We start from the raw sequence: 15522 nt of genomic DNA, 5'->3' as shown, positions 1-15522 counted from the left end.
CTATTACAAAGTTACAATTTTGTTACAGAAACATTTGGTCAAACAATCTACATGGAGACACCCTCCTATAGATTGGAAAAATATTAGATGAGAAATAAAACAATTGCAAGAATATTAACTAGTAGTATTACAAAATAGATGAGAGTTTTATTAGTAGTAAGAGTTTTGAAATTTAAATAGATTATATAAATTAAAAAATATTATATTCTAATCATACATATTTATATTTTTTATGCAATAAAAAATAATCTAATATAGTTAAGATTTTATTTTAATAGCAAGCAAAAGAACTAGATGTAAATAATTATAAAACAATTAAAATTTTTAAAGATGCAAGAATCATAATCCTTTAATCCTACAACCTACTTTTATATAGATCCTAAAGTATTGCTTTCAACAACCATAAATTCATACAATTAAACTTAATCTACTTAAATAAACACAAAGCTACTTGTTAAAATATTAATATTAAGTTACAAAATTCTTCTAAAATATTCTCAAATAGCTTAGTTTTTACAAAATATTATAGTATTCTTCGAGTTTCTACATATGTTTTTTTAAAGACTTTTATTCTCTAATATTCTTTTTAAACCTTACATAAAATTTATTTATTAAAGTAAAAATAAGAAAATAAAATTAATGTACTATTTGAATCACTTTTTTAATTATATAAAAGAATTGTATTAAATTGGCTTATTTCTTATTTTTGCAATTATTTTTTTAAAATAGTTTTTTATATTTCTTTTTATTCTTCTATGTTACTTAATAAAATTTTAGTGTCTCTAAATTTTTTAAAACATTATCTTTTTATAAAAATTCTATTCTTCTTTGAAAGAATATATATATATATAACCTTTTTTTCTTCCAATCTAATATGTATTTTTTCTTGATTTGATCTTTATAATGAGACTAAATAAAGTCAATCAAAATTTCATTAACAATTAAAAGTTAAAACATACAAAATATAAATTTTTTTTTATTATTGTTCTTATTTTTTTAAAATTTTATTCTTCTAATAACATGATATTCAATATTTCAACCAATAAAGCTTTAAAAGCTATCTTATGAGAATAGAAAAAAATACCAATAATTATTATTTTATTATATTTATTACTTACTTTTTAAGTAAAAATTTTGCATCCTAAAATTATAATTATAGAGGAAAAACTACCAATTCTATTCAAGATGCCAAAAAATTTAAACCAAATTAATTATATAGTTTATTCAGTTTTTATTAAAAATAAGTAAAAAAATAAAGTAGTGAAGATTAATTGCATAAGCAATTTTTATATATAATATAAAAAATCTAAGATTAATATGCTTTTGAAGTATGTTACAACAAGGTCATTGTTCTTTAACACCATACAATAAGTCAAATTCTTATAATGTCTATATTCTTAGGAGTAGAAATATTTTAAAATTTAATTAATGAATTTTATTAATTAGTTTAAATTATATTTTATTATATAGATTTATCTTATTTTTTATCCTCTTCTTTTAGAGTTCTTAATATAAAATGATATCCAAAAATTGTTCTAATTAACTTTTCAATATGAGTATAATAAAATTTAAAATATCAATTTTATGAAATCTTTAATTTTTTCATTCAATAGTAAAAATTTGAAATATTTTTATTATAATAATAATAATAATAATTGATAAAATATAAGTTTTTAATTTTTATAATGATATTTTTTTAATTTTTAGAAAAAATAAGAAATTGACATGATTTTGTTTTAAAAAAGACTATAAGAATGTATATATATATATATATACATCCATTTATATTAAAAATAGTATCTATCTACAAAAGTCATTGATTGGCTAAGGTTGTTAATACTATTTAAAATTAGTTGTATCATATCCTTAAAAATATGAATCACATGATAAACAAAGTTTTCTTTGAGTAGCTCTATTAGTGTCATCTTACACTATAGCCTCATGCTAGATGGACAAAGTTCTTTATAAGGGCTCCGTCAGTGTTATTGGGCCCAATTTACATTGTAGCCTTATGTTTAATAAAAGAACTGCCTACATGGAGTTTCCATGTTCACATTGGAACCTTTTTCATACTACAACCTCATGCTCAATATACTTTGTATTTATATTTGAAGAGTAATCAATTGTAACATCATTAATTACATTTCAAAAATAAAAAATATTATGTTTTGATTATTAAAATCTATATATATTTAGGAGAATGTTAAATAGACCTAAGTTTTTTACCAAATTGATCCACCCATCCTAACCATCATAAAAAATAATAATGACTTTTAGATTCATTCTTTTATTATTAGATTTGCAACCAATAAAAATCAACCACATTTATCATAATTATCATATTTTTCATCAAAAGTGAATCTATTTAGTAAAAGCACAAGTCTATTTAACATTCTCATATATTTATTACTTTTTAATATAGAACAAGAAAAAAATACATAAATATAGATTAATAACTAAATAAATATACAAAAAATAGAATTAAGAAATAACTAAATACATAAATAACTTATCTAGCTTGTTAAATGGAGTTTGTTAATATATATATATATATATATATATATATATATATATATATATATATTTTTCAATTTTTTTTTATTTAAGTATTTTTTATGTTAAGTGATGTTACAGACATATATTTATTGTAATTGTTACCTAAGTGATATGAATAGATGGAAGTAGGTAAAAATAGATTAATTTCATAATATCTTCTAAAGAAGCTTCCTAAAAGCTTCATAGATGCTACTATGACTTTACATGTGATTATGCTTGATTGGTAGGTTAGAAACTTGGTCAACAAGTTAATCACGTGCTACTTATGTTGGTAGCTTGCGGAACAAGCTAACTATGTGGCACCTACATAAAAAACTTGCCTTACAAGTTAAGATACGTATTGTGCAAAGTCAATACGTTTTTGAAGGTTCTATAGAATGTCGCCACATAGCTCTTAGGTAGATAATATATATAGAGACAAGAGTGAAGCCTTCTTTACTCCTATCAACTCCTTCTTGCTTCTAGTCTAGTTTTAAGGGTTTTTAGTTTTCTTGTCTTTTGGCAATAACCATTTCAATATCTTTCTTAATATACATATTCAGTTATTTTTATTTTTTTCATCTTTCTTTGAGAAAAGTCTCACTTGTTTATTTATTTGTATCAAGTTCTTGTCCTTGACAGATTGAGAAGAGTGCACTTATAATATTAGAGCTTTGTCTAATCTTGATATAGAGTGGATTATCCCTTTCTCTTGATAAGATATAAGCGTTTTAGAAGTTGCAGACTACCCTCTTTTAAACTAATATTGTTTTTAGTATTTTTTTTGTTCTCAAGTCATCTCTTCTATTTATCTTGAGCAATTTTAGATATTTTATCTTTTTTAAGTATTATTATGAGTCATCAAATTGACTCACTAGTTTTTTTAGGTCAAAGAATGCATGTAGAGTGTAAAAATTACAATTGTTAGGTGAAGATGTGCTTAGAAGAGATGAAGGAAGAAGAATAGTATTAGTAGAAAAGAAATAGAATCTTAGTAAGTATTTGAGGCAATTATTTTAGTTGATTTAGTATTTTTACTTATTATTAAGTAATAAAGATTAGTTACTAAGATGAATATATATATTGATCTTACATCTATATGTATTACTTATAAAAAACTATAAATTTTAATTAGTGGTTAGAAAAAAAAAGAAGCATGAGAAAAAAAAAATCTCATGTCTTTTTAGTTATTTATACAAAAAGTAGGATTTATAATGGATTTAAATTGATTTTATTAAAGTAGTTAGGAGGATAAGACTATGGCTTCGTGGCCTCTCTTGGACATACTTATACACTACATGTGAGCCTTGGTGAGGTTCAAACCCTTGATTTATAAGCAAATTATCCTTGAGATAAAATATTTTCACTTAACTTTTTGTTTATTTACTCATTATTACAAACCTTCATAACTTCCTCATAGTAACTCGGATTTACATGTTTTTTATATCATTGGAAAGATAAAAAAAATTGTCTATCTAAAAATATAATTTTTATTTTTATTTTTATTTTTATTTTTTACTGGGTGAAAACACAATGAACAGACTATGACTAAGTTTTGGAGTGTGTATTTGCTTGTATACATTTCTTTCACTTGTTTGTGTTGTTTTCTTCTTTTGTTCTTATTCATTGCATCTTCTACTTCACACTACCTATTACAAGCAAGTCTTAATTGGGGCCATCTTGTAATTTGGATATAGCGGTGAAATTTACACTCATAGTTATTATGGCAGAACTTGTTGAAATGAAGAGTGCAATGGCACAAATGCAAGAACAATTGAGGGAGTTAATGCTTGCAATGCATCAACTCAATTTACCACTATAAGGAACAACAAGATTGGTAGGAAGTGAAGATATAGAAATGATTTGACTTTGTTGTGAAGTACGACAATTGTGTTGTTGAATTTCAATCAGAGAATCGTATAAGTGGATCTCAATGTTATTGTAATTCAATGGCAACACCAATACCTCTTCAACATATACATTTGAAAGTAGAGGATATACAAATTGATGTAGTACGTTTCAAACTTCTTATCGAGTAAGAAAAGACTCATCGTCATTAGGAAGGATTTTGCTTATATTGTAGAGAATCTAAGCACACTGCTCAACATTGCCTAAAGAAGCAACGCAACTATAAAATGAGGAGTACGGCTATCAAAGAAGATAGTATATCAAAAAACGAGTTTGTCTAGCTATAATAAGGACCATAAGGCTAGAACCTTCTACAATACCTAGTGAAGGTCCTATTTTCTCCTTAGAATCCTCTCCTTGTTTTATAATAAATGTTATTTTAGGACCTAAACATTACAAAGTCTTTGCCTTATTAGATTCAGGAGCCTCAACATGTTTCTTAGATGAAGAATTTGCTAAAAGACATAACATACTTTTAGTGAAGAAAACTAAACTTGTTCATGTAGAAGTCATAGATGGTCATCCGTTATCTTCAAGAGATATTACTCATGAAACCCTTCCTATAGAAGTAGCAACTAATGGTCATAATAGCTTTGTAATATTTAATATCATTAGATCTCTCTCTAATCCAATCATTTTAGATTTATCGTGGCTAGAAAAATATAACTCTAAAATAGATTGGACTTCTCGTAGTCTTGATTTTTCTGAAAGTATAACTAAGAGCGTAATTAATCAAGTAGAAAGTCATAAGTCTAGTACAATTAAACCTATATTTTTAGGTGCAAGAGCTTTCTTGCATGCTGCAAAAGAAAAATTGCCTTATGTAATTTATGCCATACTTGTTTCTATTGGTGGAAAGACTTCAAAAGGCATTCCAAGCTAATATCAAGATTTTCAAGATGTATTTGAGAAGAAGAATGCAGATACTTTTTCGAAACATTGTTCATATGACTGCTCAATTGACCTTCAAGAAAGAAGATAACCACCATTTGGATCAATCTATAGTTTATCACAAAATGAGTTAGCTAAACTCAAGGAGAATATTGAAGAGAATTTGGCCAAGAATTTCATATGCCATTCCAAATCTCCAACAAGAGTTCCAATTTTATTTGTGAAGAAAAAAGATGGATCATTGCGGATGAGTGTCGATTATTGACGACTCAACAAAATCACCATCAAGAACAGATATGTGCTACCTTTAATATCTTGACTCCTTGATCAATTGAATCAAGCTAAGATCTATATAAAAATAGATCTATGAGGAGCATACAATCTGGTATGCATCAAAGAAGGAGATGAATGGAAGACTATATTTTGAACAAGATATGGACATTTTGAATATAATGTCATGCCTTTTGGACTTACAAATATACCAACATCATTCCAACATCTAATGAATGATATCTTTTGGGATTTTTTAGATGATTTTGTTGTCTGTTATCTAAACGACATCTTAATCTATTCTAAGAACATAGAAGAATATGAACTTCATGTTTGTTGTGTATTACAAAAACCAAGAGATGTAAGACTCTATGCTAAGATAAAAAAGTATATATTTCACACTACTCAAATCAACTTCTTCGGAGATATCATTTCAAATGATGGACTTATAATGGATCTTAAGAAAGTTGATGCTATTACGGATTGGAAGATCTCAAAAACGGTAAGAGATGTCTAATACTTTTTGAGATTTGTCAACTACTATCAAATCTTCATCAAAGACTTCTCTCAAGTTGTAGCTCCACTTATACGTTTGACTTGTAAAAAAAAACTTCAATAGAATGAAGAAGCGGAAGTAGCATTTTAAGCTTTGAAGACAACCTTTGTTTCTACACTAATCTTGTATCGTGTTGATTTTTTTAAGCCATTTTTTATGGAAATAGATGCATTAGACTTTGTTTTGGGTGTTGTATTGTGACAAATGAGAAGAGATGATATACTTCACCTAGTAACTTTTCATTCCAGAAAATCTTCAACAACCGAGATCAACTATGAGATTTATGACAAAGAACTTCTTGCAATCATGGATTCGTTTCAAGAATAGCACCATTATCTAGAAGGTGTTCTTAGTCCAGTCATCATGTATACGGATGACAAGAACCTTGAATATTTTATATCAACACGTATTTTGAATCATCGCCAATCTTGTTGGAGTATGTCTTTGTCAAGATTTGAATTCAAGATCACTTATCAACCAAGAAAACAACAAAGTTTATCAGATGCACTTTCTAGACAATCTTACCTTGTACCAAAGAAAAGAAATGTTACTTTTGATTAGCAACGGATAATTCTCTTGAAGCCAAAGCATCTTCATCTTCGAGCAATAAAATCAACATTAATTATTGATTCAACTTTCATTAAGCAAGTTCAGTCAAGTATGTCTTTTGATCCTCTTATTTGTGATATTAAGAGAAATCTTTCAAAGTCTCATGTTACTTCTAAGTTTAAATTCAAGAATAATCTATTATATTTTGAGAGATGCCTATATGTTCCAGAAAGTGAAGCTCGATTACATGTTCTTCAAGCTCGTCATAACTTTCCAACAGTAGGACATTTTAAGTACAATAAAACTTTGGAACTAATCTCTAGTGATTTTTCGTGGCCTCAAATGTGGAAGGCAGTCCAAAATTTTGTACAATCTTGTGATATTTGATCAAGATCAAAAACTCTTCGTCATTGTCCTTACAGACTTCTTTAGCCATTATCCATTCTAGAACAACCATGGTCTTCTGTTTCTAGGGATTTCATTATGGATCTTCCAATCTCAGTTTCTTATGATTCTATATTCGTGATAGTAGATCATTTTACCAAGATGGCACATCTGGTACTATATACAAAATCTATCTTAGGTGAAGAAACATCTAAGCTTTTTCTTGACAATATCTATCGCTATCATCGATTACCCAAGGATATTATATCAGAGAAGGGAACTTTATTTGTATCAAGATTTTGGCGGACTCTTTTCAAGATTCTAAAAGTGGATATAAAACGATCTTTGGTATTCCATCTTCAAATGGAGCATATTAATTAAGTTTTATATTTAAGATATACCATCAATTACCAACAAGATGATTGGACAACTCTTTTGCCATTGGCAGAATTTGCTTATAATAATACGGTACATTCTTCTACAAAACAAATACATTTTTTTGCCAATTATGGTTATCATCCACGATTTGATACTTTTGACTTTTTAAAAGTTGATAATCCTATAGCAAAAGATTTGGCAAATCATTTGTCAGAGTTACATGCAACAATGAAGGCGTAATTAAAAGAAGCTCAAGAACAAGAAAAGATCAATGCGGATGTCTATCGAAAGGAACAACTATCATTTCACATAGGTGACAAGGTATGATTACTTTGTCGTAATATCAAGGCCACTCGTCCTTATGATAAGTTGGACTATCAAAGGCTTGGACCATTTTTTATTTTTGTACAAATCAATCTAGTTGCATATCATTTACACCTACCAGAATCAATAAAAATCTATCCAGTATTCCATGTGTCTTTTCTTGAACCATATAAGATAATGGATGTACCAAAAAGAAGACAAGCTCTACCTCCTTTTATAGAAGTAGACAATAATGAAGAATTCAAAGTGGAAGAAATTGTAGATTCAAGGCAGCGCCAAAATAAATTAGAATATCTTGTCCATCGATGTAGATATGATATGAGTGAACACATATAGGAACCAGTAAAAAATCTTGCAAATGTAGTAAAGACGGTGGAAGCTTTTCATCAATGATATCCATCAAAATCAAGATGAAAACCTTCTTTATAAAAGAAATAAAATCTAAACAAGATAGCATTCTACTTTTAATCCTTGTTTGTAGCTTCTTTGTAGTTGTGACGCTGAGGATATGGAAAACCAACAACCAGTGGATTTGACTCAAGAGCCTTTGTTTGCTAACTTGCCAAACGAGACATTATGATTGTCTCAATCTTCAAGACAATGCAATCGAGATGAAGATCTTCAAGAATGACATGTTCTTCCTCAAATAGATGGCAAGATATAAGGCGTTTGGTATCACAACTTTGGAATGGACTCTCGATGTTTGATGATTTTACTAAAGGTAGGAACAACTCTTGACGGTGTTCCAAATGTTTTATTTGAAAGAAGTTATGAAGGTCTCAACAATAATTAAATTACTAGGTGGTCTTCTCGCCCTAATATGGGACACTATCAATGGTTGAGAGGCCCTATCAATCATCTTCGAAGAGAACAAAGATCAAAGTATGTAGCAAATATAATTCGTCACATCTTAGACTTCTTCGACATGTGATCATCGCTCCTTGTAGAACTTGTCCCTAGAAGGGGAGATAATGTCATGGGCATATATTTACTGTAATTGTTACTTATGTAATATGAATAGGTAGAAGTATGTAAAAGTAGATTAATTTCATAATATCTTCTAAAGAAGCTTCCTAAAAGCTTCATAGATACTACTATGACTTTACATGTGATTATGCTTGATTGGTAGGTTAGAAACTTGGTCAACAAAGTTAACCACATGCTACACATGTTGGTAGCTTGCGGAACAAGCTAACTATGTGGCACCTACATAAAAAACTTGCCTTTCAAAGATACGTGTTGTGCAAAGTCAATACGTTTTTGAAGGTTCTATAGAATGTCGCCACATAGCTCTTAGGTAGATAGTATATATAGAGACAAGAGTGAAGCCTTCTTTACTCCTATCAACTCCTTCTTGCTTCTAGTCTAGTTTTAAGGGTTTTTAGTTTTCTTGTCTTTTGACAATAACCATTTCAGTATCTTTCTTAATATACATATTCAGTTATTTTTATTTTTTTCATCTTTCTTTGAGAAAAGTCTCACTTGTTTATTTATTTTTATCAAGTTCTTGTCCTTGACAAGTGAACAATATCATAATTTCTTTGGTAAACCTTCTTCCTATTAAAAATTTTATGTTGCAAAAATTCATTAAGAATCTTATTATGTTTGACTAATTATAAATCTTATCTTATTAAAAAAAACTCATGTTGTGAAATTTTATTGAAAGCTTATTAAGAAATGAAACATTGATTCCAATATATAAATCATAGCCTAAAAGTCATCAGTGGTAATTATGTGGGCAACAACATACAAAGTCTACTTTCTCATTCCATCAAAAATTCAGATGATCTAAATTTATAAATAAATGTTAATCAATATTTAAAAATAATACTGATGCAGCTTACAAATTTAAATTATTTGAATCAAGGACTCAACTTGCACAAGTATAAAAACAAATAAACAAAACAACAATAAACTTAAAGAGGAGATCCACAAATCCCTACACATACAACCTTTGATACCAACCCAAAAGTATAGTATTCAACAACATAGGAAAGCCCCTCTAGAAAACAACGCTCGCCCAAAAGTATAGTATTCAACAACATAGGAAAGCCCCTCTAGAAAACAACGCTCGCCCACGTCAGCAACTCTTACGCAAAGACGAACGTTCTAGAAGGGGGGGAAAAAAAACACAAAAACACACAAAAAAAAAGAAAAAAAAAAAAAAAAAAAAACTAAACGTGACAAAGCAGTCAAACAGTCAATTGGACATACTGGGAACTGGCGCATGCTTGAACTGATTCTCGCTCCACCTTGGAAATGGCGACAAAATTCAAACCCTCCAGCACCAGAAGTTGCAGCTCCGAGGGGAATGTGACCCAACGAGAAGCGCAGTCGCTCATCTTCTGCGTGTGCTTTCTTCACGGGATCGAGTGTGTGTGTATGTGTGTGTGTGACTTGCAGGGGGCCAAGTGAGGCAAAATTGCCACATAGAGAGTTATGAACACAAATAGAAAACATGGGCAAAAGTAAGTGATCAAAGGGTGATCAAAGGGTGAGTGAGAAGGGGGCGATGACAGTGAAGTGATCAGAAGGGCGGTGGCAGTGGTGCATGGAAGCAAAGCAAAGCAAGCATGGAAGTGTGTGAGCAGCCCAGGCTTTCTCAACTGTCTACTGCCCAGCTCTGCATTACTACGACTACTACTTCTACTGCAGCAGCAGCAGCGGCGATCCATCCCCCCCTCCCGCAGTGGGACCCTGTGCAGCATCAGCAGCAGCAAGGGACGTCAGTTATGAGGAAAAGATATTTTTCACTGCGGGGATGAAGGGGCTAGACACTGCAGATTGGATCATGCGGTTGGTCCCGCATGGCTCCGTCCTCTGACTACATGTGAATGCACTTTCAACGCTTCCGACCGCGTGGCTCCACCGGCTCGTTCCGAGCGTGAGGCTCGGAGATCCTTTTTCTGCAAGTTCTCTTGCAAAACCCAACTTGCCGTGGCACAATCCCCCCCCCCCCCCCCCCCCCCGAGTCGCCGATGGATGGAGTGGTTAGATTTCCATGCGAGGATCGAGAGCGTGGGTGTGTAAGTGCGGTTGTTTTTCGTTGAGGAGATCAGTCAAGGACTTTAAAAAGCTGTTGACAGGTTTGTTGAAAGACGTTGGAGTCCACCTCGGGGCGCAGTTTTGTCTTCAGTTTCGATATGTGTAGCGATTGCAGAGCAAAGGGATTCTGAAATTTCATTCGAGAAATGAGAGGGACTTTTTGTTGTTGCTGTTGAGAGTTGATCTCACGGATAGGTGAACAGGAGGTTCTCATAGCTTAAAGCTTTTATATTTACTTCCACGAGCGTATAAGTGTGACGAATAGGTGAAATTCGGCGACGCGAATAAAACATAAATATGAGAGTCTGCAGCGTAACCGTGAGCTTAATTCTTTAGCTTCAATGCCCTCGGTAGCCTGTTGTTTCGCTACGATTGTTTCGGTGGAACTCTTGAGCTAAGAAACTCGGATTGAAGGAAACCCGCTCACCTGAAATTAGTGGTCTTCCAGCGAGGATCACTTGTTACTACAAAACCTCGACTATTGTAGGGGTGGTGCATCCATGGGGAAAGGTCAGAAATTCAGACTCCTTGAATTTAAGTTTCTCTTCTTTATCAGAGTATGACGTGCTGGAATCGGAGAAACTTAATTGTGTGCAATTGGTGAGGTCAAGCTTTGAATTAATGAAGAAAATAACCTTTCTTTTCCTTCTGTTCCTTGTGTTTGTCTGGTCGGGCATCGGAAAATGAGGTCGGCGGACTTCTTCCTTTGAATAAACCTGGGTACTAGACTACATTTTCAGCTATTTCCCGAGATGGCGCTGTTTAGTTCTTACAAGTTTAGAATACAATTTACAGCATATGAACTTGGATATGCTCACAAGGAGGATCTGAATACTTTCGCCATTGCATTTGATGAGGAATTCGGGGTGGATTCCCGAAGGTCACGAACACTTTGTTTATTCCCAGATTTCTGTGTCGTACTAGAACGTGTATGCCTGCGGCATTCGGCGTCGGGATGGATAGCAGAGGTTCTTTTCATCAATTGCTGCAGTTGATTCCCGTTGAATAATTTTCTTCGTATTGAGTTTTTGTGTCCTTCATGAATTGTTCAGGGGCTTCAGGGAAGATCATTCCTGAAAAAGTTAGGATTGGCATCAATGGCTTCGGCAGGTTTGGACGTCTCGTGGCCAGAGTTGCACTGGAGAGAAATGATATCGAGTTGGTGGCTGTGAACGACCCTTTCATCAGCACAGACTATATGGTGAGTCCATGCACCCTACACACAACGTCGCGTTACAGACATGCATTTCTGTTCAGTGTGACCTTGAGCCGAACACAATCTCTGACAGAATTGGCATACGTGAAATGGTAGGCACACATGTTTAAGTACGACACAGTGCACGGACGAATGACGGAGGCGGACATATACGCCGAAGACGAGCAAACCTTCTCTTTCAGTGGCAAGAAGGTCGCCATCCTGGGCTTCAAGGAGCTCTCAGAGATTCCATGGGGTGAACATGGCGTTGATTTTGTGGTGGAGTGCACAGGCAATTATTCCATGAAAGACCAAGCAGCCGAGCATCTTAAGGGTGGTGCAAAGAAGGTGATCATCACAGGGTTCAGCAAGGACGCACCCATGTTCGTGGTGGGCGTCAACGAGTGCGATTACCGGTCCGAGTACAACGTCGTGTCCATGGCCAGTTCCACAACGAACTGCTTGACGCCGCTCGTCAAGGTTCTTAATGACAAATTTGGAGTCGTGGAAGGAGTGATGACAACCGTGCACTCTTTAACCGCAACAGAGAAGTTACTTGATCGTCCGTCGAGGAAGGATTTGAGAGACGGGTGCGCCAACATCATAGCCAGCACTACGAGTGCGACGAAGGCGATCGGTCGGTTGATCCCACGCATGAATGGTAAAATTAAGGGCATGGCCTTTAGAGTTCCAACTGCCGATGCGTCTCTCATCGATGTCGCATTCAAGCTCGACCAGTGTGTTTCTTACGAGCAAGTTTGTGAAGCGATAAAGTAAGGACCATCCTCCCTTGATCGACAAATCCTCCATTCTCTGTAGAATTCGATCTCAGGACGATTGTTCGTAATTGTCTTCTCATGTATGGATCCCTGTCATTGCAGAGAAGAGGCAGAGGGCTCATTAAAGGGAATCTTGGGCTACACGGAGGAGGACGCTGCGTCGACCGACTTCATTGGGGACAGCAGGTACGACTAAATCTTAGTGTTGTGAGCACCTCCAATTTTTGAAATATAATCTTGCTGATCAATACTCTTACGCATTTGAGTGATTTCTGAGGGTTCTTACGATGTCTCAGTGATTCTGGTCATCAGATCGTGCATATTGGATGCAAAAGCTGGTCTTTCTTTGGGTAACGGCTACTTCAAGCTCATGGCATGGTTTGACAACGAGTGGGGCTATAGGTAGACCACAAAAAACATAAACCTTGCCGTAAAATTTCGAAATTTTGCTACTTCGTGTGATTTTAGCACAGTTATCAAACTTTACATTCGTACCAAATCTCATAGAATGGATTCTGGTTGTGCAGTCATAGGGTGGTGGAGTTTATAATCCACATGGCATTAATGCAGCGAACACCATCACATTTCCAAACCCACCATGCTAGAGAGAGTCAATGAAGCCCAATGCGAGCATGATTCTGTAATTAAAGCACAACGATGGGTGGTGAAGGGCAGCCCAAACACTGGTGATGACGAAAAGCAGATGCAGGCAACAGCCCAGCTTGTAAACATGTGCCGCAGAGATAGGATTAGAAGAGGAGGCGTCCAACTCCTCCCCGTTGGAGTGATCACACACGCATCGCTGCAGATTTCTTTTTTTCTTTCTTTCTTTTTCTTACTCTTCTGTTATAAGAAACTTCAAAATGTGCTCTTGTAAAATTCAGGCTTCCTAAAGAAGCAACAGAGACATTTTTTTTAATATTTGTCATTGTTGAAAAACTATGGCTTAAGCCTCCAATTGTGTCGTCACGAGAAGCCAATGCAATAATACCCACATTCATTTTTTCCCCGCACCCATTCTTAAATCGATGACATTTCTCACAGCTTCTGCAGATTTCGCCGGCACCTCACAAAAACTCACTTTTATTCAGTCAATACTTGCAAGTTGTCCAGGACTTCCATATTGATCTCAGAACTCCCCACAGGCCCACAATCTAGAGGAAGCTGCAACGTGTGTTTCCCGAATAGCTTTTTGCATCTGCAACCAGTTGAGATTCCTGCATCAAATCCGTTGCCGTGTCCACAAAATACTTTCGTGAGAAGCACTCTGTGATATCCACAGCGTTACCGACATGCGCAAGAAAGCTTGAAGCGTGAAGGCTTGAAACTGGGAGGGTAGTTCCGACAGACTTGGCTTTCCATGACCCCCCCACCCCCTTTCCTACAACCTCTGAGTGAGGCATTTCCACAACTAGGTTGAGTTTGTCAAACTAGGGTGAGAGCTCTATTGGGGTCTACCATGACTTTAAAACCCTACCCCATGGAAAGGAAAGGTTTGGTATTGAATAGAGATTCTCAGCAATTCTGCTGTATCGTATGTTCTGTGAATGGATATTTTAGAAGGGATTTTTTTTATCTACTCTACTCAACATTCGGGGGTGATTTAGGTTGTTTTGTTATTTGACCCCACAAAGGTTGTGGGTAATGGACAGAGGGCAACCTCTCCCTCAATTTTTGTTCAAAATTGAGGGTGAGAATGAAAACCCTTTGTCCACCCACCCACCCACCAACTCCCCTCTTCTCTTCTCTTCTCTTCTCTCCTTGAATTGTCTTTCCTTTCTCCTTTTTCACTTTGCATCCTCATTTTTTATTTATTTTTATTTATTTTTCTTTATTTTTCTTTTTGCCTTGCCTTGTCCCCCCTTCTCCCCCTCCTATTTGTCTGTTTCCTGTGGTTAACAGCCAAATATATTGCAAATTAGAAACAGTTACATCTTCTTTGGTAATTTTGACATTTTTTTGAGAAATGTTTATTGATATATTTTTTTTGTGTTTCTGGAATTTTAAGCACCACTCATGAAGATTCATGTATTCGTCTTAATTTCAATGTGATTTTTCACCTCTAATTAAATGTCATGAAATTAACAAATCATTATAAACAATATGTATCTATATATATATATATATATATATATATAAGTAAATGAAGGTGCTGTGAAAATGTTATTGCAATGTTAGATAAAATAATAGTAAAGAATAATATTTACATCATCATTATTTTAATTTAAAGATACATAAAATTTTCATTTTATATATGTAAAAATATTTTATTAAAATTACGTGCTAAAAAATCTTCTTTTAATAAAGAAAGTAGTGTTTTAATTACGTAACAAATGTGTTTTTATATTCAATCTTGAAGTGATTTTAAGAGACATCAATTTAAATAACACAATTGACTAATTAATTGAGTTTTGTAATTCCTTAAAAACTATTCAAATATGCATATATTAAAATTGCAAGTTGTTTATAATATAAAAATACATATAGAATGCTTATTTTAATAATGTTTTTTATTAATATCATTGTATTCAGCATATTACAATAAAATAAGAATAATTTTATTTAAAAATGCATATATACATATATTAATATCCAGTTTTTGACACATACTTCTTTTTATGGTGTATTCAACCATTCAAAATTTAATTTTCTAACGTATGTTATTTAGAATATATTAATATTCATATATTCTGATTCTCAACTGAATA

General features: G+C 33.2%; 1 protein-coding gene across 5 annotated transcripts; it reads left to right on the top strand.

Moving 5' to 3' along the window:
- Window positions 1-10666: 10666 nt before the first annotated feature.
- Window positions 10667-13827, top strand: LOC112276322 (glyceraldehyde-3-phosphate dehydrogenase, cytosolic). 5 transcript variants are annotated; one of them, XM_024507527.3, is made up of 6 exons: window positions 10667-11350; window positions 11893-12041; window positions 12153-12808; window positions 12917-13000; window positions 13127-13216; window positions 13342-13827. In XM_024507527.3, exons 1-6 carry the CDS (start codon window positions 11341-11343, stop codon window positions 13430-13432), a joined length of 1080 nt encoding a protein of 359 aa, XP_024363295.1. In that variant the 5' UTR covers window positions 10667-11340; the 3' UTR covers window positions 13433-13827. The 5 variants fall into 5 exon arrangements, with proteins under 5 accessions (XP_024363295.1, XP_090103337.1, XP_024363294.1 ...); XM_090247211.1 differs by having other exon boundaries at window positions 10772-11350; window positions 13111-13216; XM_024507526.3 differs by having other exon boundaries at window positions 10999-11720.
- The last annotated feature ends 1695 nt before the right edge of the window (window positions 13828-15522 follow it).

The sequence above is a fragment of the Physcomitrium patens genome, chromosome 24, assembly GCF_059467195.1.
Source record: "Physcomitrium patens ecotype Gransden chromosome 24, ASM5946719v1, whole genome shotgun sequence".
In the NCBI taxonomy this organism is placed as follows: domain Eukaryota; kingdom Viridiplantae; phylum Streptophyta; class Bryopsida; order Funariales; family Funariaceae; genus Physcomitrium; species Physcomitrium patens.
The sequence above is the reverse complement of the archived record's forward strand: the minus strand, read 5'-3'. Positions and strand labels throughout refer to the sequence as shown.

Bases quoted from the DNA above. Each gene is read 5' to 3' on its own strand.
- LOC112276322 (XM_024507526.3), top strand. From the start codon at position 11,693: ATGAGGAATTCGGGGTGGATTCCCGAAG. The intron at 12,042-12,152 runs GTGAGTCCATGC...GTGAAATGGTAG, and splicing joins TCATCAGCACAGACTATATG to GCACACATGTTTAAGTACGA. The intron at 12,809-12,916 runs GTAAGGACCATC...CTGTCATTGCAG, and splicing joins CAAGTTTGTGAAGCGATAAA to AGAAGAGGCAGAGGGCTCAT.